The sequence below is a fragment of the Numida meleagris genome, chromosome 8, assembly GCF_002078875.1.
Source record: "Numida meleagris isolate 19003 breed g44 Domestic line chromosome 8, NumMel1.0, whole genome shotgun sequence".
Classification (NCBI taxonomy): Eukaryota; Metazoa; Chordata; class Aves; order Galliformes; family Numididae; genus Numida; species Numida meleagris.
Window position 1 is genome coordinate 16,813,591 of NC_034416.1, and position 26,737 is coordinate 16,840,327.

Sequence of the window (26,737 nt, forward strand, 5' to 3'; positions counted from 1 at the left end):
TTGGGTTCCTTGATGTCATTTTTTTCCACTGAGCTCTCACCAGGTGAGACCAAAACCAGTGTTTTGGTTCTGAGGGCTGTGGAGCTGTGAGTCGGATGCAGCGCTCTGGTCCAGCTCTGGATTTGAGATTCCTCAAAGCTTGGGAATGTTTGGAGGGGTTTTTATTTTTGGTCTTAACCCCATCGCACTTTCAAGCTCTTATGAACCATGTTCGTTCCGGCCGGTCTCTTAAGCTACAGCCCAGGAGCATCATGGCTGTTGCTATCAACATGCAGTCATCATTACTGCTACCATTAGCTCGAGCCTGACATTCTTGCTTTAATTAATCTGATTATATTTAATAATAAATTGTAGTAACCTTTTCACCATATTTTTAACCAGTGAAGCTGCTAATCATTTTTGCAGGTCAGTTCTGCAGGCATTCAATGAGAAAGGGATTTACCTTGCTTGGAGGCAGCATTAATCCCTCCCTGAAAAGATGACTGCATTTCTGGGATCATCAAACTAATCTGACTTTTTTATTATTATTTGTAGTGCACTGAAGTAAACTGTTACAGGCCCAAAAGGAAGTGATTTCTGGGAAGTGGTTTGTCACCCACGTGGCCGATGGGTTTGAGGTAGGCCTGCTGTTCTTTTGGTTCTCTTTGAATTGGTCAACTGACAGCTGTATACCTAAAGCACGGAAATGGTAGCTACACTGAGGAGTTTGCAGTATACGCTGTAAGAACATGCTTACATAACCCCTATTTCTATTCATAAAGGTTTATGTGGGTCTATATTGAATTATGCATTTAAAATTAATCCACCGAGGCAGCCCACTGAGATGCCACTTCTCATTTAGTAACTGCATTAAGGACTTTGTGCTTCATTTAGAAGCTGTGAGAAGCTTGCTTTGTGCTGTGGCGAGGAACTGGCCTGCCAGATTCCAAGTGGCTCTTAGAGGGGTTCGAACGACCACCTCTCAGTCTGCCTTTCCGTGTTACTGGTAGAACTCTGCTCTTGACTCGTACGAATTCTTGGCTGAACCTGACAAACCCAACCGACTTGGGTCAGTTCTTAGGGAACATGAGTGAAGATTTTCTTTAGGGGTTGTAAACATCTGATCCTGCCCTTACAAGGCCATATGTCTCAGAATGAGCAGACATACACGTTGGGTTTTTCTACCAGCAGCTGTAACTCACGTTGATTAGATGTCGTGCTTGTGTCATTTTCCAGACCATTGCAGAAGGGTCAAGAGCACTTTGAGATGTTGGCATGGATTTTGCTCTAAGAAATTTGAGACTCTTAGCTCTTCTTATCTGCATTCTCCTAAGAGCAATTCTGCTCCTAAAATGACTGGGGAGGGACTTTTTATAAGGGCACGTAGTGACAGGATGAGGGGAAATGGTTTTAAACTGGAAGGGGGCATATTAAGACTAGATACTAGGAAGAAATTCTTTACTGTGAGGGTGGTGAGACACTGAAACAGGTTGCCCAGAGAGGTTGTGGATGCCCCCTCCCTGGAAGCATTCAAGGCCAGGCTGGATGGGGCTGGGAGCAGCCTGCTTGACTGGGAGGAATCCCTGCGTATAGCAGGGTGGTTGGAACTAGGTGATCTTAAAGGTCCCTTCCAGCCCAAATCATTGTATGATTCTGTGACTGCCAAATGGCATTGTGAGGCCCTGGGCTGTGTCTGAGTTAAACTTCTTTAGCTTCAAAACCAAAGCGTATCAGTTCTGCAGATTCACACTATGATGTAAAGCACAGATTGAGCTCTCCACATGACCTGTCTCATTCATCGTTGGTGCAGGGGATGCCTGCCTTTGCTGATTCTGGCAAACCAGTTGTCTTCCCATTCTGCAGTTATTATTGTTTTTATTTTTAAGATAACAGGTTTTGACCTTAGTTTAACAAAAATTGCTAAATCCTTAACAAGCCTTTCTGTTTGTATTTATCATTCTGTGAACTGTGCTCCTATTGCCAAAGTATTCAAGTGTCTCTTGAGGATGTGAGAAGTCAAATCTGCAAATGCAAGTTTGCTGTCATATAGAGGGGGTGCTAGAAATCTCTGCAAAATTGGTTGAAAACCAGCCCCTGGTTGCAAACTTACTGAAGATGGTGGACAAGCAGTGCAGTTTTGTATGTGAAGCCTCCCTGGAAAACCAGGCTAAAAGTACCAGTGGTTGTAAGAAGAACGTTCTCTCATTTATGCATTTACAGTCAGCAAGCGTTTTGCTGGTTTGCTTCTTTATTTTTGCGTAAGAGAATTAACGTGTGATTTACTAGAGGGAAGCTAAATTGAAGAAAAGGATTTTTATATAAGTACAGAAGGTGCTTAAGTCCCCTGATCGTTTTTATCTGCAAAGGGATTAAATCCCATCATCTCCATCCCGCTGCTGTAAGCCTCACGTCTGTGGCACGCCTGGCGTGCTGCCGTGGGTGAGAGGTGCACTGCTGCAGTCCCAGGGTGGGCTCTGGCTGTCAGGGTAGGTGCTCGGAGTGAGATTTGGTAGGTAAGGGGAACTGCATTTGAAAGTAATCTTGCCTTGACCAGGTCTGCGACACGATTAGAGCTGACATCCTTGGCGTTATGGAGGTGCCTCAGCGATCTGGTGGAGAGCTGGATGTCTGAGTACTGGGGGATCTGAAGTGCAATTAGAAAACAATGAAGATCTCGGGGAAAAATAATTAGCAATGATTAAAATAGTTCAGAGCCATTTTTCTTTATATTCTCACCATTTTAAAGACAGTTCATAGGTTGTCGGTGGTTTTTTTTTTTGGTATGCGTGAGTTTAGATTAACAACAAATAAGAGCATAAAATTAAATGTTTGTTTTAATATGTGAAAAGCAACTGGTTGCATAACTGTGAAGTTATGAAACCTATATTTTTGTCCTCTGCATCCTGAACATCTGTGGCCTGTATTTAAATGCGCTTTTCATCTTCAGTTTGAAGAAACAATGTTTAGCCTGAAGACAAAAGTGATCTGTATGGTGAGATCTGCTAAACTGTGCAGTCGAGCTTCACTTGGTAACAAAAAAGGCATTTTTATGTGCGTTCTAATTTAGAAATTGTATTCATTTGATAGTTTAAATACAGCTAAGAATACTCTGGTGTTGTGAACAATCTGAAGAATGTTAGTATTAAAGATGGAGGGACTGTAGCTTAAGAGGAACAGGTGCACGGGAACAGAAATGCAGGGCCATATTGTGCTATCAATTTTTAAGCAGAAATCCATACTGATTCCAACTGGGAGTCATTCTGCTGAAATATTGATGGAAGGATATGATACGGCCCATGGGCAGGAAAGAACAAAATGAGGAAAGTAAAGCAAGCCAGTACCAGCAGAGAAAATAATGTGAAACGTGGAAGCGAAGGGAATGAGTAACTTTGGGAGCAACATTCCTGCAAAATCAGGAAAATGATGTGGAAAGGTTATACGTAGACTGGCAAGGAGATGCACCTTTCCTGCAGCACTGCGCACAGCCAGATCGCTTCAGCCCAGATTTGCAGCTGCAATCTGTGTTCTGCAGTTGGTCCACAGGATTGACTAGATGAGGTTTCTCTTTCAGCCAACCTCCAGTTTTCAAGACTTGTAATTCAGATCCAAATGCTAATCTGCATTTGTGACTCAGAAATCTCTAACTGGCAGCCTTATTATAGAGGGAAAAGATGCTGCCTTCGTGTAGAAATAACAAGGTGAGGTTTGAAGGATGTGCGTTAGCATCTCTTAAAAGGTTGGGAGTCAAAAACTTCTGCAGTATTTGCTTCCACTTCATTGTAACTGTTAAAACATATTGGTGTTCATATAACATCTAACATTCTGAGCTGGAAATCAAGATGTCTGCAAATGTACCCTGATGAAATCAAGGCAAGTTACACAGTTCCACTTTTAAAACAAAGCTGTTGCTTGAAGTAAATCTTAGGTGGGGTTCCCAGGTACAACCCTGATGAGATGCCTTGTGATGTAATTACACTTTGCTCCACATACAGTATCATTTATTGCCAAGGGGTTATGGAATTCTAAATCTCCGGTTTCTGCTGGCACATTATGAAATAAGTGGAGGTCTGCCTTTCTTAGGATAGGTGATTCGGCACTAACCAGTCGCTCTTCCCCATGGTATTGACCAAGCTGGTGTTTCAGCTCACTGAACCGAAGATGGAATTATTTCCATCCACTATGAAGACAGAGCTTCTACAGCATTTCTGCCAGAGATACGGTGAGTATGTGTGTCAGAGTTCTCTAATGCACTGCCATTCATTTCCTCACATTGAATGTGTAGATTAAAAAGGGTACAAAGAAGAAACTACGGAAACTTAAGATGTCAATAATACAGATATGCTTGCAGCAGCCAGCAATTCCTCCGTTTAAAAAGAATGTTCCAAGATGTAAATTTCATCATTCTCTGAAATAGGGAAGACATTTAAAGAGCATCTGTGGATGAGTTTGAGTAAGTTTGTTCTGTGAATCGCTTGAAAAGAAAAGAGACTCCTGACGTATTGCAACAAATTGTTCCCAGCACTTCAGCTTCATACACTAACTGACAATGCAGAGGAAGCAACACAATATTGGATGAACCTGTTTCAGAACGTTGGCTCGGACCACAAAGCAAGTAATTAACAAGCTGAATGAAGCATTTAAGCCCACGCCTTATCATTTATGTAACTAACCTTTGAGTTTTGGACTCACTGGTATGCTGCAGTGAAGCCTACACAGTGTTTCTTTTATGTGTGTGTATTAAGCAAATGGGAAATGCATACCCTGCCATTTGTTTTTCACATTTTCAGCGCTTATCAGAGTTCTCTGCCTGAGTGATCTTATATTGCAAAAATGTACGCCTCTCGGTCCTCTTTGCTGCAGTGCAGCGTCAATCCAGATGAGTTTCGGCCTTGTTATGTGTGTGGGGGGATGCAGTCTACTTTTCAGGGTGCTCATGAGCTCGTTTAAAGCATGATTAGTGGCACCAGAAAAGAATTAATCGAATGCCGCTTTTCTCCAAAGAACAAAAAGAATGGCAGGGAATGCTGCAAGCCCCTTGCTTCTGGGGGCAGCCTCCACCAGCAGCTTTGGAAGCAGAACAAGGAACCCTGTAAGCTGAGGTCACTGGTTGAGAGGTCTGAAAAGAAGGCGCTTCCGTTCTTCTAACACATCTGTTTTTCCCATCCTGAAAAATGCTGGGCATATGAGACTGCTTATGACAACACCAGCTTCCTACAGAGCATCTAATATTTAACAGTGGCACGTAGCATCACCTCTGCTCTCAGGGAATGAGTCATTTTGCTTACAAATTCCCCTGCTTTCGTCTCTCCCTCCTGTTCTTTCCCCCATTGCTTTATAACCAGACTTATTTGGAGCCCTTCTAAGACAAACACCGTTTCTCCTTGGCGGGAGGGAAATAAAACAGCATACTTAACATGGTTATATAACACACTGCTACTCATGCCTAAAATGAGGTCATTTTGATTAATATATTTATCTGGTGTGCAGCTGTAACAGGAGATATAATTGTGGTTAAAAGCACCGTTTTATTTAGTCTCTTTGCAGTGCAGGATTCACTTTTTGTAACTAATATCCCCAGACTCGATGGGAGCTATTCGTTAGTTAATGTGCTAATTGGTGCCCTTGGGCCATATCCTAGCCCTCCAAACCTTGGACAATCTTCATGGCACAGAAAGACAACTTCCTTTCTCTCTTCTTTTCTCTCTAAGCAACAAAGTAAGAATTCTGCACTCATTATATTTATTAAGAAATAATCCAGTAAAGTACATAGAAGCAGGAAAGAAAATGTGGGAGAAATGAAGGTGCTATGAGCTGTCAGGGACATAGAGGAGCTTAGTGTGATGAAAATGGTGCACATAAAATGTGAGATTCCTTCAGGGCGACAGTGTTGCTGGATGATGGAGACAGTAAAAAGAGCAGAGGGGAGTGATGAAGGCAGTGACATGGGCTGGGAGAAAAGCTGAGCAGCATGCTGCCAGTGGCTCCAGCATCATCGACGGGAATCGCAGAGCTGGTAGGATTTGCTTTTGGAATACAAACAGATGTATTTTTCTTTGGGGAAGTGAATTGCCATTCTTCAAAGTTGTGACGCATCCGGTTCTATTTCGGTTTGATGACTCCTAACCAGACACATTAGGAGCTGCTGCTCAGAAGCCAGCACTAAAAACACTGTGTTTTTCTCTTCCCTTCTTTCTGGCAAAAAGCTCATTATTCAAGTGCTTTCTCTAACCTCTAGTTACCCTGGTTGCATAACTGGAAAGCAGCATCCCACCATGCACTTCTGCGACCCAGTTGTGCCTTTCCAGGAGTGACTTTATGAGTTATGAAAGGTGTGTCTGCCAAATTGCTACAGAAACATTTACTCTACTGACCCTGATTTCCCAAATATTGTATAGCCGGCATTCACTCAGGAGTGAAAAACAGCGTCAAGCACAAAGAAAATGAATTCAGCTCTGCTGAAAATGCTTCTGTATGTTCTTTAGCCTTGGTGGAGCTTGGGCTTCTCATTGATAAAAAAAAGTGCTTGTAGAAACCATTTTTAAGTCGTGAATGCTTCAGTAATCCTTCAAAATGAATTTCAGATGGTACGCTCAGTACTAATAGTCACAGCGCAAATCATTGAGTCATCCATGGAAGAGACTGAATGCTAATTGCTTTGTTGAACGAGCTTACGGCCTAAATGGTGATGTTCCGAATTCAGATTTTCTAGGCTGTCTGCAGACCTGCTAAAATCCTTTCACATCGTTGTGCCACCTATGACCACATTTCCTATACCTGCTAAAACCTCCGTGCGGATGAAGCTGAACTTCTCATCGAACACATAGAGAAAACCATTTATTACTAGTATTACTTTTACAAAATCTTCCTGCAGCTCATAGAAAAGACAAAAAAAGCCACGTTTTTTTTGTCATCACATAATACAGCATAAGTCAGTTATATAAATAAAGTCACTTACATAAATAGCTTAATTCTCCTTTCATTATGGCATTATAAGTCAAGAGCAGATCTACTGTGAGAGAAGATGCTATGCTGGCACAAAGCTGCTAGCGACGGCACGCTCATTCAGGCTGTCACTTTTGCTTTAGCAGCCTGAGAGCTGTCTGTCAGAAGAGGTAAACTGTTCGGTGTGTGGCACCTGAGGGCTACGCGTGGCAAACCCTGCTCTTTGACGGTGCTCTGGTTCTCAGGTAGCCTCCGTGTGTTCATTTTTGGCATCAGTATAGAGCTTTGCTGAGCGGCTAGTTAAAATACAGCTGGGGAAGAAGGCCTGATGACATTACCGCCCACTAGGAAGCACGATTTCATCTGTTCTATTGTGTGATTCCTGGAGTTCTTAGTGGCTGCTGATAGAAAGTTTGCTCAGTTTGAAAGCAACACGGGTTTAAGAACGACGGCGACAACAAAGCCTAGCCCCACACTCCTTTACAAACTAAGCTTCTATTCTCGCTTCGTGCACGTGGCCAAGATGGCGGCAGGCAGCACACCTCATGTGTGAAGACAGAAACGTCGCAGTGCTTAAACTCAGTCCTACAGAGAACCACAGCACACCGATAGATGCCCCAGGACTTTGTGACACTTCATTGAGAGAATTAACAGCACGTTACAGCTGAATGTCAGAATGCTCAAAGTGTGGGCAGAGCAGCCAGGCACTGCCGTGGGCCGAGCCCTGATCCCAGCCCAGCCATCATGGCTGTGGCATCAGGAACCACGCGGGGCAGTGAAGGCTGATTGTTTGCACTTTTTGATGGATGTTTTAACATGAAACGTTATGTAATTGACTTCAGAATACTTCACGAGTCCGTTGAATAAATCTCTTGTAAAGCGTGGTGAACAAGCTGGGAAGTACATTTGCTACCCTGGATTTATTTTTTTCTGCTTTAAACTGCAACTAAAAGCCATTCTTAATTAAGGCTTTCAGAATTAAGACTGAGAACTGAAAGGAATAATTTACCCACCGTGTTCCCAAGCAAAGCTTCAGCTTTGGCTGTTTCCTGATGGAAAAGCACTTCAACCAAAATACTTCCCTGCTCAGATTCGTATTTTTGTTATAGAAAACTGCAGCCCTGACATAATTAGCTGTTGGCTTACTAAATACAGCCTTCAGGCTGTGCCCCGGATTCTAAAATAAACGCAGGACCTGAGCAAGCTTACATAAGAGAGCAGAGAGGCAATCTCTGGTGCTATAGGTGATGGGATTGGAGCAGCAGAGCGCAGCCATGGCACACAGCTTGCGTTGGTGACGAGGTAAAGGAGCAGCCCATACGTATCTAAAAGCTAAATTTTGGTGGCTCTTCCACATTTTCAGAAGGATAAACTGTGGAGCTGTTCTCTCAATCTTGGATTTATGAATAAAAGTCCTCTTTTTTCAGCTTTTTCTGTCAGCTGAGGACTTCAAAAGTGCTACAAAGCTTCTGAGGGGTCCTTACTGAACACTGTGTTTTCATGGGTTATGGGCACAGCTTAGCAGGCAGCCAGGGCTCAATCTTCCAGGCCAAGGCTGCTTGTGGAAGGCAGCCTGGCTGTTGTTTTCAATCACAGAAACAGTGGCAACTCACTAAAGCAAACAGTACATGGGAGGCACCGAAGGACAGGGAAGCACATAGTGCTGGAAGTCAGGCCCTCGGCGCTTCCCATCACCCTTACTCTTCTACAGCAAGGAGAGAAAGTGCTCTGGGGGTCCCTTACAAAGGCTGAGCTTTGGGCAACCACCTTCCTTCCTGCAGGCTCCTTCCTTCACATCAGATGGTGCTGTGTGGCTGTAGGATCTAAGATTTATTCTTTGTTCCTTTTTCTAAAACACCTACAAAAGCAGCTCACGTGTCACATTGGTTCATGCCTGATGTTCTTTGTTATGCAAGCCAAAGAGTAAAGAACACAAAAATTTTAATTTGCAAACAATGCTTCACACAGACTTTGTTGGTACAACGTAATTGTAAGTACATCTACAAACAAGTACAGGTTCTTTGGACTACGATTTTTTTTTTTTAATATTTTATATGACAATGTGAACAAATCTGGAAGAAAAACAAAGTACTTCAACCTTACGTCGAGGTAGCTGAACAGCACTCTGTTCAGTGATATGAGAGTTTCATTTCAAGTTCGTTACAGTGCACAAAAAGGATGTTTTTACAAACAAATGGAATATACAGGTCCACAAAGAGCTTTTTATTTTAGAATGGCTTGAGAGAGATATTTCTGGCACTCTTATAACCACGTAGCTTGATGGAATTAAATTGGACGAGTATATGGTGCCAAATTAAGACATCTTATACAGATAGTTTGTTCCTCCCCATTTTTGTACTTCTCCATCCCCAACGGGGAATTACAGAAGCTAGTACATTGGTTTTGCTACACTTCTGCTCTGTAAACCTTTGTTCTGCAAATTTAAAGATTGAAAGGTGCATATGCTTATATTTATAAAATATATGGCTGTGACTCTCTTAAAAAGCTCGAGAATGGCAATAACAGAATACAGGCACTTCTATGTGAGGGTTACTTTAGACCTTAGGAAACTCCACCCTTAGTAAGCACTTCACATGACACCTGGATGAGTAAGTCAACGTAATAGCTCCATTTTTTAAAAATTATTTTTAAAGTATTATCCATCATTTTAATCCCGACAAAGCAGATTCATTCTTGCACCCAGACCATATTTATTTAACACAGCGTCTCAGAACAGCAACTTAGCTCAACTACCACCTTGCCGTAGCTCTGAGACTTTCAGCTGCTTTGGACTAAGCCCCAGACCACCAGATCTTAAGGATGTGCTGCGCCACTTACACATCAGGCTGGGAAGCTGAAAATACGAGCTCAGCCCCTGTTTTGCTTTCACCTAATGTTGGGCTCGGGGCAGGAGAGCACCGCCCTAAGCGCATACAGTTCCAGCGGGGCTGGTATGCATAAGAAAACTGCAATGAATTTACATTTATTTTTTAAAAGTAAGCTTGTGACCATTAATAAGCAGTGCTTTTCAGTACAGTCTGTCTGTCTGTCACTAACTTAAACACCAGCAAAGCTTCAGCACCAAGCAGGATTCATCAAAAAACCATCTATATAAAGACTAAATTTCACAAAGCTCTTTCTCTACAGCGCAGGTGAAACCAGACCTGCTGCATCCAAATCCCAATGACTTTATTTAATTAAAGTAATCTTTGGGTGAGGAAATCTATGGTTCAGGTGTCCTGCTCGCAAGCAGCCGCACAGGAGGGAAACACAGGTCGGCCAAGCAGCATGACAGCTTGTTTCTTATTGCTAATGCCATGGAAGAGATCAGCACTTTAAATTTAAAAATAAAAATAAAAAGGAAAAAAAGAGTACTGTACAACTAACACTGTCCTAGCATCAACCGGAACTACAACCATCATTTAGATTTTATCGCACCAATTTATCATTTCATTATTAACACTAATAAACTACGTTCTACAGCTGGATCTGAGCTCCCTGTCAGGTTGCACAATGTCACTTGATAATCCAGCTGTGCCTCAGGATTACAGTTAAAGCTCAGCATGCCAAGACAACAGCTGTTCTCATAGAAACAGCCCCTACACAAGGCAATGTAAGTCAGTGTTATACAGAAGTCTATCTATACCTGGGAAAAGGAAAATTGATGTAATTTCCTCCAGAAAACTCGTCTGTTTAATTAGAAGCTATATATGTGCAGAGAAAACTGGAAAGGTGATACAGCCAGCCTTTGCTATTTGATGTATTTTGTTAAATATTTCATCTACAGAAGTGTGACAAGATTTCAGATGAATCAAGTATAGCTCACAAATGCAAGCCCAATGCTTTCAGGTGGTCTCCAGCTGCCTGGATGGCTCATCACCATATCTTGCTTGGATCTTCCTATTATTGGCTTTACTCTCCATCACAGGAAAAAAAGAGGAAACTGACCACATTTCCACGAATATCAAAGATTTTCTGGTTTTAGTAATCGTAACTTAGTGATCTAGGGTCAAAGGAAACGACTTTCCCTGAACATAATAGCAGGAAGCCTATGCATTACTTATGGCTTCACAGCACAAGAGTCATCACTACTTCTAACCACAGAGGAAATATAAATCCAAGAAGTGCGTTTTTTTCCTCCTCTTTTTTAATAAAAGCAAGAGTGGCTGAGATAAAACAGGTGCCTAGAACACAATGAAGCATCAATAAAATACCAGCCCCAGTTAGATGCAATCAATGCTGTTTCTATAATTCAAGTGAAGGTGTTTCAGTCTGCTCAGTTGTTTATTTATGCCTGTAATAAATGTTGCATTTACAACTTGGTGCCAATTAATACAACTGAAAAAATCACCAACAGCATGGCATAACGAGAAGTTGTATTTGTAAAGCTCATTACTGAAACCACCACATCAATTCACTGAAGGCTAAGGCCACTCCTCATCCAGCTTTTACTGGGCAGGCTTGCATTCTCGAGGAAACTTGTTTCAGAATTTCTTTTTCCTCTGAAGGAACGCATGAACTACCCATTAACCCAGGATGTGTGGCCACAGAGCGGTCCCAGACTGAACTTCTTGATGGAGTCAATTTGCTGTGCGTACGCAGGTCACCTGCATGCATGGTAGGCAGTAGTTGGTGTTTCCAAGTCGCACCAAGTAGACTGGGGGCTCACAACACAGCGCATGTATACGCAGGTTTCTGCTTAGGAAATTCTGGCAGCTTTACTCAAGTCTAATAAAGAAAGACAATGTTCACTTACAGAATCGAGGATTCTTTCCATGGCGATTTCTGAATTAACAAAATAATGAGTATGCAGAAGACATGCAGGAAAAGAACAGCAAGATCAATGAGAAAACAGTATGAAATAGGTATCTGAGATTGTTTTCTCACAGATACAAGGAACTACGTGTTAGCTTTCTATAGGAGCAACGTGGACTCCTTATATTACGCATAATACATAATGGTTTAAGGAAGAATTGCATTTAATGCAGTTTCACTTCCAAACAAGTAGGAACTTCTTTTGACTCATGAAGACAAATGTCACAGCAGGTCTCAGCCACCATACAGTTGTTGTTGTTCAGAGCATGTATTCTATACATTGTTCATTGAGAAGCATGGAAAGTACCACCTACAGAAGATGCCAGAAGGAGTGCAGCAATCTAGCAGTATGGAAACGAGCTGTAGCATTTCTAGAGCAGCTAAATGCAAACGCAGGATGCATATTCCATTTGCGTAACAGAGCTGAAATGTGTTTGTCTTCCATTCTTTCTCTGGTACCCTTATGGGAAAGTCCTATAGAATTTAACAAGAGGGGGAATACACGATATTATGGAAACCTGACAGTACAGAAGTTACTCTCAATGCGTATTCCTGATGAAAGAATGATGGTGGGAAAAAAAAACACACGCATGGAAAACTGACATTAAATTCTACTGCATTGTTCCATAAAGGCATGGAATGGCCAGTGGTGTTGTCCTGGGTAAAAATAACAACGAAAATTGTAGCATTCCACAACAGTTTTGGTTTTTTGTTTTTTTGGGTTTTTTCCTTCCCCCCACACTGAAATTAATGAAAGTCAGAGTTGGCCCCATGGAAGATCAACTCCAGAAACTGGCAGACAGAAAGCAATAGAAGGCGCAAAAAAAATTAACTGTTGATTTAAACAAAGCAAAAAAAAAAAAGAAGTTAATGCTATTCTCATTTTTGTCTTGTTTTTACCTGCTTCACAGCTAGAAGCAATCATTCAAAAAAGTCACTTGTTTTCCTTAGGAGTTAACTACTCTTAGCAACACTACTCCATCTCTGCTAAGAGAAGCGTAGTGGCTGGGCAGGGATTTGAAGCTAACAGAAACCTGAAGATTGGGGTGAAATAAATAGCATTTATTACAACATATTCCTTCTCATGTGGTACAAACTGCCCTGTTAGTCCTACAGTTCAGAATAACCCCCCCTCCACCCACATACACAAACTCCAAAACCAAATCCCCAGCACTCCAGAAGTGAAGCTAATCTCAACAGCAACCGGAGTTGATATAAAAAAAATAATTAAAAAAAATCTGTCCATCTACAATGAAACGCCAACACTTCCAGTTTTGTTTTTAGGAGGCTGAGCCTTCTGTCAGCAAATCCCCACTGGCATCGACTGATCCATGCCTTGTCTTAGCCAAGCACTTCGACACCCGCGCTCACGGTTAAGGATGTGCTTGGCTGCACCGCGCTATCAGAGCCCTAGTTACCAGCAGAGAGTCAAGCTCCAACAACTGTGCATGAGCTCTCAGTCTGTGTATTCAAAGACATCACGGCAGGCTGTTTCGGGAGGAAAAAACCTTCTCAGGCTACAGTAGGACTGGGGACAAATAGAAAAACATTCAAAGTATTTGAACAGAAATAGCTGAAAAATGATCAAAGCAGTTTTTTGTGCACTGCTAGAATCATCGTTTTCCCCCCCCCAGTTGTACATACAGGATAAAAACACTATAAATAGAGCAGCTCACTTTCCTATAGAGGATGAACACATAAATAACACACATTTTGAAACAAAAAAAATCATAGTGCAAAAATAAATTATCAAACGGAAGTCGTGAACATTGTTACACACAATGCTATACAAAACCTGAACCATTTGGAAAAGACCTCGCAGATCATCGAAATAATGCATAAACATTATTAATTCTGCTTCACATTAAACTGCACAGTTCACCCTTTACCCACTACAAAAAAAATAAATTAAAAAACCTCTTAAGCTTTTTAAAAGGTTTATGGCAAACAAGATCACTTTTTGTTCTATCACATTTGTTATTAATTTAGCAGTGCAGTAATTGAATAATCGTCTCAGAAACTGAGTTCCAAATGGAAACTATTAAAGTATCCATAAACATCCCTTGCTCGTTTTAACTTATTTTCTTTGAAATTCAGGCTGGAAACATCCTGACACAAATCCGTAAGACGTTATTGCAGTTAGATGAAGTTACAAGAGACACTCTACAGTCAAGTACTGCGGGAGACTTCACAGCTCTCCTTCTCACCGTCACCGTGATCTTGTACGAGACATGAATGTAAGGACACGTCTGATGCCATTCAAGCGGTCTTTGAGGGACTGCATGGCAAGGAAAGGGAGCTGGGCTCTGTTCTCAAGTGGAAGGACAGCTAGGACCCACCAGCACCAGGCCGGCCCGTTTGGGTTAGCCTGCAGTAAGGGGAAAGAAGCAGAGGTTGGGATACAAGTACATGGCTAGGGCTCAGCTTTGCAGATTTTCTTTGAAAACACAGCATCTTGATAGCAGACTAGCAAGGAGAGTATCTTATTGCTAGCCTAATGGCTTGTGAGTACAGCTTGGCTTGAAACAAAAACTACAGCCAAGCTGCACCTTTCCTAAAAACAGGATGCTGGAGTGCTGAGATGCAATTCTTTTTTTTTAGCAAAAGTTTGAAGGTTGGGCCTTGTAGGGTCTTTTTCCCTATATTTATTATTGATCCAGTTCTTTGGGATTCCTGCATTCCTTCTTTGTACTTTATGATACTTGTTCATATTTTATTTCTGTTCTTACATCCTGTTCTTTCAAGATCCCTGTAATTTGCAGTCCTTGAACAAGAGTAATGAGTTCCCTTTCCTATTTTCTCTTACTCATTTAATTGGAGAAGTACATTAGGCAAAAAGGCATTTACAACTCCTGGGATTAATTGTGTGGGTTAAGTATTCTCATGAAGTTACCCACATTAAGTATGAGCTTTCTGTTCACCACAGTGCTACCACTGGTGGATGGCAACATAACCCAGATGCTTTGCTTATGCAGGATAAGTGACGAGCATTCTTATTTTCATCACTGAAGACAATGCTTCCCAGCTTATCAGCTATCCTTGCTACCTGTGTCTCTAAAGTTACATTAAGCCACCGATTCTGGATACCTGTGGGTCAGGATCCTTAGCTGGCATTGGACCAAAGTGACTGAGAATTCGACTCTTGAGTGCTTGCTTGAGTGAATTAAACCACATATATGCCTGATCGTAGACTGAATCATGGAGAACAAGTAGCGCAGCATAGTCTTGTCCTTGCACCTGAAAGAGTCAAAATGGGGGGAGGTTACTTTACTGAGATCTGCCAGCTGAGGAGGCCACAACATTCATTTTTAGGGTTTTCTGGGGTAGGGAGGGACAAAGGAAAAGAGCAAAAAATACCAAGGAAGTTCTAGGACAAATCAGGAATGCTAGCTTTTTTTTTTTTCTCCCCTAAAAACAAAACTTATTTATCCATTACTTCCCTTTTCATCTCATGTTCCAAAGCAAAGGCACACATCTGCAGGATAAACCTTCGGACTGCTATGGAAAATATTTTTCATAAACATCATGCAACACAGAACAAAAGATTATGAAAACAGCTGAAGTTCATTTAGCACCTCCTCTATTACAGAACTATGACATCTCCCAGCTTTAGCCATGACCAGTTAGTAAGCACCACAGATTGGTTTAGTAGAAACTGTTCCACAAAAGGCGTTCATCAAATATATGGGCTTAGAATGTCAGATAGCATACATTTTAAATATTTCTGTATTCACCTTTTGATCCTCGATGTACTCAATATCTGCTGTGTTGTAGCCATCACGCTGGCTGTGCTGTATCACCTTAAATCTCCTCTTGCCAATGCTGTCTACAACAGAGCGACCATCAGCAAAGAATTCAACATTTCTTATCTCCAGAATGCAGCCATAATCTGCAAACCTATTTAAATCAGAACAAAAGCAAGTAAACAACTCTTACTCTCTCCACCCTTAGTTCCAAAGAACTGCCACGTACAGCCAGTGGCTACCACACAAAGGTATTTACCGGTGTCAGCTCATTTCTATTGTTCATAGTACTGATCTGCAATAGCTCATATTATTCAACAATTGTTTTCAAAACTATCAGGAATATTCAGGCTGTCCAATCTGATTAACACAAACTACATGCTTTGGAATACAGATAATTTCTTATGAATGTTATACAGCTCAAACACTCTTTCTCTGTAACTCCAGCATGTTCAGACATTTTGTGCAGAGCAAGTGCAATTCACAATATTAGAACTACAGAACATTTTATAAAACCTATAAATACAAAGCTTCCCTACATTTTCAACAGATGTTACTTTGTAGGTAGGGATTTTATGTATGTTTTACTTCTTATGGTGCATATACCTTGTGGGTACACTCACTAAAGAAGGGAAGAAAGCTAACACAGGCATTAAAGTCCAGGCTCCTAAGACTGCCTGTAATTGGCTCGATGCAAATGCTCAGCCAGCCCTTAGGAAGGTCCTGTTCTACCTCTGCAGCATCCAGCGTGCTCAGAACAGTGAAGACAGAAGCGTATCCCAACAGTTTAACTACTTTCCTAATTTTTAAAACACACACCACCGTACCTTGCTGCTGTTTAAATTTGATGGTGTGTGACAAAGCACTAAACAGATTTCAAAACAGCAGAAAATACACCTCCTTTCCAAGTATTTTAAGAGGTCTGAGGCTCAACTTTGTGCAAGAACCCACTAGCTCCACGTACTTCAAGAACAACGGGCAGCTGTATTAGGCAGAATTCAGCTGCTCAGAAGAGCAACTTCAGCCTTCTCCATGTCTTTAACTGGTAGAGAAACTTCCCCTACTGGAAAACTATCAGAGACGACCATAGCTCAAACCTTTCTGCACCTCTCCCCGAAAAGCCTTGCTCCAGACTAAGTGGGGTAGACCAGATGGTCCAAGCATGCTGCTCACTCACCCCTTCACAGGGTCACTAATGCACATCCCAAACTGTTTGGTGCCAGTCTCCATGCACCTTCGAATCATCAGGCGGTAACAGGGCTCGAAGATGTGCAAAGGACATGGGACTGTAGGATAAGCCATTGTGCAGACAAATATAGGAACATTCTTATTTAGGCTGTAAGAAAGCACAAACCAGATGACATTTTACCAAAATACCGACAAGGTATAAAATACATCAATTTTATCCAAGAATGGTCTTCAGCATTTTCCCTACTCAGTAATTTCCAACCCGCAGCCTGTGCAACTGCTTCCACCCATTGTTTCACTCTGTGGCTTTCACAGAGGGCCACAAAGAGCAACCACATTACTTTACAGCCTGTCTGTACAGTAACATCCCAGATTTCTTCCTCTGTTTATTGTTTAGCACAGTGTGCTTTGAGTAAGCATAAAAAACCAGACTATTTCACCAGGGCCCTGTTCTCTTTAAATCACTGATACCAAGGATGAAGCTCAGCTGTCAGCATCTACTGGGTGGCACCCAGCCCGTGGCAGGGGTCAGACCTGGATGCTGGCAGCTCCCTCCCAGCCCAAGCCACCCTGTGATCTCAGTTTGTGTTCTGCAGCAGCAGGAGCCATTTGTTAGCTAACAGCAGCCATATTAGCAGAGGATTTTAAGGAAATGGATTACATACTTGGAAAGCTCTGCTATTTCCTCTTCATAGATCTTTCTTCTTTCAGTGAGTTCCTCTGGAAGATATCTAGCTATTAACTCCTCCATTAGTACTGTTTTGCAGTATTTCCTCATAGCCAAGCACTGCAGCAAGAAGCAAACAAAAAACCACAGTTATAGTGCCTACCATTTCAAAGCACGCACACGGCACTCATCTGTTGCTCCATTTTCTTATGTTTACAGCACATCAAAACCATCTTTTAAGCTTGCACCACCACTGAAGTTGTTATTGAACTATTCCTGACAGTGGGGGCATTGTCTCCGATAACCTGTAGGCGACCTGCCCAGCTTTCCCAAGTACAGGGCTGGTCACAAGGTCTGACCAGAGGAGACCATCTAAGCTCCACAAGTCACAGGAATCACAAAGACATTTGAAGTCACCTTTGTCTTAAGTTACACAAAACTTAATTTGAGTTTGGAGGGTTTCTGAAGGTGCTACTTGATCCTATCCCATGCTCTTGAATTTATGCTGAGAACATTTGAGCTTCATTACCTCCGAGAGCCCTTCTTTGCACAGGGGACACTTGGGGTTGTGATCCAGGCATCTCTCAAGACACTTGAGACAGAAGGTGTGTCCACAAGGCGTGGTGACAGGTTCATAGAAAAGCCTGGATTGGGAAATCCAAAAACAAGACAACAATATCGTGTACCGAAGTCACAGAAAAAGATGTTATCAAAAGCAGCTGTATTTATCCACTAATTTAGCTACTGACTGCCCCAGAGATAAAGTTGTTCCTTGTTTTTCGTTTCTTCATCTAACCCTTGTCTTTATTCAGCTAACAGCGTTTGTTATTGCTGCCTAACGTGAAAGGCAGCCCCTGAGCTCGCACTTCAAAGCATGTGATGCCTGCAGCTTCAGACAGGTCCAGGCTTCATTTCACTCAACTCAAGTGATACACTGAAAAAGAAGCCGGACCATCGAACTTATTCTAATGAAACCGAGCAACGCTTACACAGCTAGTAGTGTGGAACCCATGTGGTTACTTGGATGTGCAGAGCGAAGCACAAAATAGCTATTTTGCAGTAATAGGTCACACAAGTGATAACAAGAAAATGGATTATTACCAACTCTAACCTGGACTGGGAAAGCAGTTCCATTGGGATAGATAGATTTAACCTTCAAACTGCTTGTCTGCAGAAGTAATTATATTAAGTTCATGTTTCAGCCAGGAAAATACTTCAATCTATAAGGCTGGGATTTTAAAACAGCTCAGTGTCTAACCAGCTCATCTCAGGTACCTCTGTGACACTTATTTTTCACATGGAGACTTTTGGCTTATTACATTTATGTGATATTGCAAGTTAGGTTTCCTTCATACTAAGTACATCCAAGAGATGTAAATAAAAATTTCTCTCTTTTTTTTTTTAAAATACAAAACATCCCAAACTAGAAAGGAAATTGTTTGGCATAGATTTCATAGCATACTGTCTAAGCATTTTAGGGTCTCAAATAGTACTCCTCTCCTAATGTATTAAGTTTAGGAAAGCAGCAAACTAAGTCCCATTATACACGTGAATGTTATAAATGTATAAACCTATGTTTATTAGTATCTTTAACAAGATGACTACTTTCACACACAACTGGCTCCTTACAAGACTGCCACAGCCACCTTATTAAATGTCATTAGTTACTATAAATATTGACAATTAAGCAACAGAACACAAAGAAGAGTCCAAAATGCCACACCTGTTACTGCAATTAGACTGTATGGCTGAAAACCCTTGTTAGCTGCTTCATGAACAGAACTGCACTACGCTATTGTTTGACCTGCAGCAAATGTCAGGCTCTGCATTGTTTCAGTGAGCACTGGTTTACATATGCAATTATTTAGGAGCTGTTACTGGATCTGAAGACAAGAAATTCCTGTTGAGACGCGTGATCCTGCTCTGCCCCCACTGCAGCCACCAGCAGCTTTCGGCTGAACAGCAGAAAATGAGCATCCATTCTGTGAGCAATGCTTCCTCACTTCTCCTGGTGTTGCTTGGAGCATTACTTATTCTCTGCTTGCTGCTGGAGCCGATGTGGATCGATAACGTTTGGGCTGCTCCACCAGACAAGTAGGCTAATAGCAGCTCCCTGGGAGCAGGTCAGTGGGTTACTGGGTAATTAGTCCAAAGCGTCTTCAGATCCAAATCCAGAAAATACTCTTGAAGAACGTGGCAGGAAATAATTCTGACCTGCCATGTTAATAGCATGCCGAGAATCTAGCGACAGACCACACTCATTGGTGCGGTGTCACGGAGCTGCCGCCCTCCAGGCGTCGGGCCCCTGTGTGTGCACTGACAGCCACAGACCCAGCCGACCTCGAGCTCAGCGCCGTTAGCAGTGCATGGTAGTCTGCCTGTTTCTGATTTAACAGAGGATGAGGAAGCGGGGCTAATTAATTTCATTAAAAGCATCTGAAAAGCATTCTGTGGACATGATCCTAAACACGCACTCATTAAAAGCAGCTCGGACCCATTGTGTGGCTTTCTGCAAGAAGAAAGTGCTGCTCTGAGCAGTACCAGTGTTTTGACAGCTGCGTGCATTTCTGGAGCGCGTTTCAGCTGTGGGCAGATGGAAGGAGAGGGGCACATCTGATTTATCCCAGGCAGAAGCAAGTCTTTGCGGATTTTTCCCTCACAGATTTAAGTCTGAGATAAAGGGAGGCATAAGGAGGCAATCCCCTCTACAGCAAAGCACAGCAAAGCACAGCAGAGCCGCATTTGCCCAGTCACAGCCCTTCAGGAAAAAACCCACAAAGAGGCCACCTGCTATTCAAGTCATACGGTGCAAGATGAACCATGCCATACTGCGTAGGTAAACCTGAGACAGACATGAGCAGCACAATGCAGAAATCAAGACCCTTGTGAAACGCCTTCTCTATTTCCTTCTAGAAGTCAGTAACAAAACCCTACTTTTACTTTTTTTTTTTTAAATAAAACAAAGCCATCAGTAAAATAGATGACAACTCAGGAGTTTTGTTTGCTTTTAAATCAAGTCATTGCTGTCCCTAAGGCTAAATCTGTTATTTAACTGAAAGAACAGACAGCAAGACTCAGTAACAAAGGAAGTCAGTACATTTCTTGAGCAGCAGAGGAAAAACATGCTCCTAAGACCCACCTGGTGTAACAGCAAGAACATCATTTTATATGCAAACTTGGTGTGTTCATAATATTCATTAGCTATTTCATGCACTATATGATATCATACACAGCTCTATAAATTCCAAAGGAGAAACCTGTGGCTGAGTGCACTGCACCAGAGGGTGGGTGTGTATGACTGGAGGGAGGAGGCACTTCCATTAACGTGCTCAACTCTCACTGTGACCTCATGTCCTTCCCATCGCCAACTTGGGGCAGCCCAGCCATTCACCGTGATGTTCAGAACCAAAGGTTGAGAAATGCATTAATGGAAAAATAATTCTAATAAAAACCAGTTTCAGGTCAGTGGGAAAACTACCTACCAGCCAAGCGAGAAGATCTCTAGATCATAAAAGGGAGAGATTTTCTATCAGCTCAAGACATCCACAAGGAAATAATGAATACCTCATACAAAGGGAGCAGTCCAGATCTGATGGATCCACAGATTCAAACGGAGTATGTTGCCCAGTGCTACTTCCCTTAGCATCGACTGTATCTAGCAACAACAATAAGAAAACACATTACCTTACGATTGCACACTGCTACGAAAGCATAACCAGCCTGTGCAACCACAACCAACGTTTAAACACTGATGTGCAAGCTGCTGAACCACTGAGCATCACTGCAGTATTTCCTACACAAAGCATCACATCCAGCTCCGGCACAAATAAGCCACCTGTCCTTAACTGCAGTGACACTACGCCAGCTTACAGAGCACTGAATTTAGTCCTGCATTAACAACATCAAAACACCCTGTGCCAGAAGTCTGAGGGGGAACAAGTTTTTCTGTCACATCACTGTAAATATATCCCACACCATGAGAAGAGGCTGCACCTCAGGTGTTTGTGCAAACAGAACTCATGCTTTTAAACATCTTTTAACTGACTCAGAAAGAGGCAAAAGCATGCATGGCATTAATGTTTCTTACAAGATCCAGAGCTCTGCCAAAAAACAAGCACTTGTCTCAGCTCCCCTAGCTGCCTTTTTAGACTAACAGTCACTTCTACAAGATGCATTCCACGTTAGTACAAAAAACAAAGTGCAATTTGGATCCTTTTCCTAGCCTTTTACGCAAGCAAAGATTCCACCGCTGGCACGTCAGTTCCACATACCTTTCTTCAGGAGCTTGCAGGGCACCTCCGCAGCCCTCGCCTCCTCCGAGCAGCCCTTCCTTTTTAGGAGGCCACGCTTCTCAGACACGAGGAAGGCAGGCTCTGGCACGGAGGTGGGCTTGTTCTCCTCCTCTGAGCAGTCCTTTCTACTCTCTGTGATTTGTACGGACTTTCTTAAACTGCCAGAAGCAGTTACATTTGGTTCCTCTTGAATGGGAAAACCCTTCTTCTGTTCCACATTTACCTGTTCCAAGAGAGGGCTGACGTTAGAACATCCATCTTCATCCACTTGGTAAGGAAAAACACCCAAGCCTGTCAAGCCCTTCAAGCTGTGGCTCACCAGGAAGGACTCTGTAGCTCAGGAACAGCAGTTTGAGGATTGCTCTGTAGGGGCATGGCTTTAATGCCAGATGAATGCAGGCAACACCCACCCCCTGGTACCACTCAGTACTTTCAGCCCCTGTGTGTGGCTTTACTGCTTGCTCTTGGAACTCAATTCAGGCAGAGATCTGTCCTAATCTCAGGTTTAATACACTGCTATCACTTAATCTAAGGAACAATATGTACTGTTTATACCACGAGGATGGTACCAACCATCAAAGTGACCAGAACTACATGAGTTTTATTCTAAAGGTATTCAAAAAACGTTTAGATATAGCGTTGAGAGACATAGTTTAGTGGGGTTATTAGTGGTAGGTGGATGGTTGGACTAGGTGATCTTGTAGGTCTTTTCCAACCTAGCTAATTCTATGATTCTATGATTCTAAGGAAGCAGTATCAACACCAAATTGACAGCAGGAAAGAAGAGGCACAGAGCTTCCCTCTGTAAGACAGACTCCTTTCACAAGGGATCAAACAACTGCTGCTGCTCCTATTGTGGCACAGAGCAGCCATGGGACATCACGGACCTGCCTGTCACATCCACTCCCCAGATGAACCCGAAAGCAGATACTGCCGTGATGTTCAACATGCAGAAAGATGAGTGAGCTGTCCCTCAGAAGACTGACTTTGTGACAGGGTCCTGTGGGAGGGTTTCCTTTCAGAAGAGTCCTTCCAGAACACTGCTTAATCCTTCTCAAGCTCAGCAAGGCTGAACAAAACCCACCACTTCTGTTTCCAAGGACCAGTAAAGTTTTCCCCTGCAGGTATGGTATAGGCAGACTGTATCCTCAAAGTGCAGGTTTTAATGAAGGAAAAGTGGTCCTTACCCAAACCCACAAACTTAAACCTCTCCAGCTGTTCTCAGCACTCTGGCTGTGAGAACAAACTTGTACAGCAGTGTAAAATACATTAGCTAGTTCACAAGGGTCTCTCAGTGTATAGAATGAATCTGAACACAGGATGATTTTTTTCTGACAAATGGTCAGATACAGTTCAAGCTAAAACCCCAAATTTGGGCATTCTGAGGCCTTGGAGGGCATCCCAACCCACATGGCTGAGGCCCTGCTCTCCTGCCAGCTGCCTGGATGGGCTACAGACAGGAGCAGTGCCCGCTCAGTGCCTGCATACAGTTTATAAAGAAGTCAGTTCAAGAGACTTCAGCAGGTTCACATTGCTTTTTATGTCCTGTAAGGCAGTAAGTCTGAGAAAACACATCATCCCATCTCCCAGAGATGAAAAGAAAAGGCTTCCCCACGTGAACACAGAACACACAGCAAAATGAAGAACCACACAGCAGACTCATTCGTTACCTTGAGCAACCTCTGTAGGGCATGGCTGGTGCCTCCAGATCCCACTGAACTTAGGAGGTTCCCCTTTAATCTAGAGTGATGTGACAACAGCTGCAGGATATCGGGTAAGTGTTCCTGAGCATTTCCCGGGATGAGTGAAAACAAACTAAGTAGAAGCTGTGATATAAAACAGAATACTTCACTGCTTAGTTCGTTCCTCACAACCTCTACATGACAAAGCAAGTAATGGAGTAGCTGACAGTAATACCCTTTTTTTTTTTTTTTTTAAGAAAAAAAAATTTTTAAAGAGCCCTTCAGACGGGGATGAGAGAAAAATGGCAAAGCTGGTGCAGTGCAGGGCCCCCGGACAGAGCCATTTTGGGAGCTCAATAAGCCCATGAATCATGGACCACCCTCCAGTTACACGCACACCTCTGTCCTCTGGCTCATTGCTCAGAGGCCCCCACCACCTTGTTTTTGTTGTTAAATTTGTTTTCTGCACATCAGAAACTTTCAGCGGATTTTATGGAGCACAGAATGCACTCATCTCACAGGCTTCACCCACGTGCACTTATGTGGTTCCAATCCACTAAGTTGCAACTATTTCTAATTCATTTATATGAGAATGTAAAAAAAAAAAAAAAACTACAGGCAGCAGAAAAAAATGCCACTCTTTCATTCGCTATCAGAAAATGGGTGAACCTGCATCAAGCAGCAGCTTGTGGCCACCTGCAGGCACATCTCAAGTGATCATGAAAGAAACGGACTATGGGAAGTTCTCACATTTCAAGAAACAAATTTCAACTCAGTGCTGAGGTGATTCTATTGCAGGCTGAGGAAGCTGCAGGACAGCTCTGATCCCACAGCATGGACAGGCAGTTAGCAGGGGCAGAACATCACAGCTGCACCCAAAGAACTTAGTAAAAAGCAGATGTCATTGTTATGCAAACAGCCTTGGAAACGGCCCAGGAGGACATTGCATCACGGATGAACTCTGTCTGATGAGTGCACAAGTCATTCTGCCGGCCGTAAGCAGCCACGTTTTTCTCAGATCCCCACCGCTTGAAACTGGGTGTCTTGGACAAAGCTGTTTGGGGTCTGAATTTAGAAACACAGCTGTTTGTTCTGCTCTAGTGCACAGCAACTCTCCCAGCATGACCACGAAAACAAATGGTGATACAATGACAGTGTAAGTCTGCATGGAACACACTGCGGGAGGAAAAAAGTCCTATCAAACCCTCAAACCAAAACGTGACCAAAAACATCACAGGAAATGGAACCCTATGCAAAGTGAGATAAAAACCTGATCGCACTATGGCCATCCAGGTTATAAGCCTGGTTACTTCCATGAGCAATGCTTCACTGCAGGAGTGCCACAGTGCTTTCAGAGCCCTCCAAGTCACAGCGCTGCAGCCCCAAAGCTGGGTGCACTGCCGTGAAAGAACGAGCAGTGCAACAAAACCACAACCATTACGTTTTTATTACCACAAGTTATCACTGCTGTGGTGCTAAGCCTTTCGGCTGCGAGGACGAAAGAGATAAACTCTGTCAGAACACCCATTCACAGTAATTGTGGCATGACTTAAGAGGTGGGCAAAACAGCACCAGCAGATTGTACAGAACCCCTTTAAGAATGCACACACCAGCTTTGGCAGTGACTGAAGAAAGGCTCGCTGCAGATCTGCTTTGTTGGTTTTAGCATTAATTATTAGCAGCAACCCTTACAAACTATTTTAAAGCAGCTCTTTGCTCAGTGCTTCCCTCCCCGCCTCGGTCATAGCGTGGCCGTGGTGGAGGAGAGCAGCTGCTCCCAGCAGAGCACACCGGGTGCTGCGCATTGGCTCGGCATCCCCAGCCCCAAGCAAAGCTCTGTACCAGCTTCCCTTGCTCACTGGCAACATGGTGCCGAGCCACCAAATGGATGAGAAATTTGATAGGGAATCACAGAAGTCTGGGGGTGGTGATTATTAGCAATTCACTTTGAGTTTGCTGGTGCTAACACTGTAACTGTTTCTATACAGTATCTATCTATCTGCTTAGTGCCTGCACTCTTGCTACCTCCCTATCTTCAAGGAAGGGGCAGACATCAGCCCCAGACATAAGCAGCAGCCAGGACACCCCTTGCCATGACTCTGCAGTAATGAGGGAAGGGAGAGAAAGGAGAAACACCTTTACCCTCTGTGTGATAGGTTACTGAAAACAATGCAGTTTGGATGATTTGGGGACCGTACCTTCTGAGCCTCAGACTTGGCCGTCTTGTTCCCCGTGTCCAGAGCAAGGCAGAACAGAAACTCTCTTAAAGCTTCTTCTGTTTTCCCTAGATTAGCCAATGCCTGGCCTTTCCTTAAGTGACCCTGCAACGAAACACACCCATCGTTACAGCCTTTGTTCCTTCTGTTTGAGGACATGCAATAAGAACAAGGTGAAGTGACAGATCTTCCCAAGAGCTCCCTGACACAGCCCCTCAGCCCACGACACCACCAGTGCCCGCGTCTCACAGCAGTGATGAGAGCCCCTACACCTGACAGCCCCAGCAGCAGAGCTGGGGTGCTCTCTGGCAGATACAGTTCCCACAGTCCCTGAGCCCAGCTGCTCTTGGACAAATCTGCTTCCTCCACATGAAGGTCCTAACAAGCGAGACTTCCTTCTATCAAGACAGAAGCACAGCACTCAGTTTTTAGAGACAGTTCACAGACTCGAGATCCCTGCGGGTCACAGACAGCAGTGCCAGCTCCTCCTGCAGGATTACTGCTCTTCCTTCATCTCACGGAGCTCCAGGACATCACAGCTCAGTGCCTGTAAGCCACGGGAGCCTCCCCAGTCAGCTCTAAGTAAGGAATGCTTTTCTATCCAGGGCAGCACCGAGGTCTGCAAGCACAGCACGCCGGGGCTCAGCACTCACTTTCAGCCAGTAGGGCTGCAGCCTGCACGCTGTCTCGGCATCGTGCAGCGCATCCTCACAAGCCTTCAGAGTCGAGTTGATCTGGGATCGGTTGCTGTATAGTAAGTGGTCATTGGGAGCTGCAGGAAACAGAAAAGTTGGTCGATTAACCCAGTTTAAAAACAGTTATGTAAGCTTTATTCCTTAGAATTTTATTTTTAAACACGTGCTGCGCCTCCCGAATCGTACAGAAACCCAACACAGGCAGCGTTGAGATAACTCCGTAGTAAACGAAATACGGAAATTTCTTTTGTGCAACTCCGGCGGAACGGCGGCGCATTATATAACTGCGGGCACATTGCGTAAACGGGCACCGGGCGGGGAGCGACCCGTGCGGGGGGACCGGGCGGGCGCCGGCAGCACGCGGGGAAGCCGCGACGGCCGCGGACCGGAGTCGCAAAGCCTGAGCTATGCGAGCTCGGGAGCAAACAGCGGCCGCGCGAGGAGCGGCGGCACACGGCCGTGCGGGGCGGGATCCCGCGGCACCGAGCAGCGGGAAGGGGCCGCGCCCGAGGCTCCGC

General features: G+C 43.5%; 1 protein-coding gene across 1 annotated transcript; it reads right to left on the reverse strand.

Annotated features, from left to right (window-relative positions):
• On the reverse strand, window positions 8,846–26,296 carry LONRF3 (LON peptidase N-terminal domain and ring finger 3; the record flags this gene model as incomplete). Its single annotated transcript, XM_021406070.1, is given in 11 exon segments — window positions 8,846–14,104; window positions 14,824–14,973; window positions 15,471–15,633; window positions 16,657–16,815; window positions 17,333–17,454; window positions 17,864–17,978; window positions 20,899–20,989; window positions 21,606–21,849; window positions 23,297–23,452; window positions 25,507–25,629; window positions 26,178–26,296. Coding segments are annotated over 11 exon segments (1,601 nt in total), but the record flags the coding sequence as incomplete, so codon positions are not given.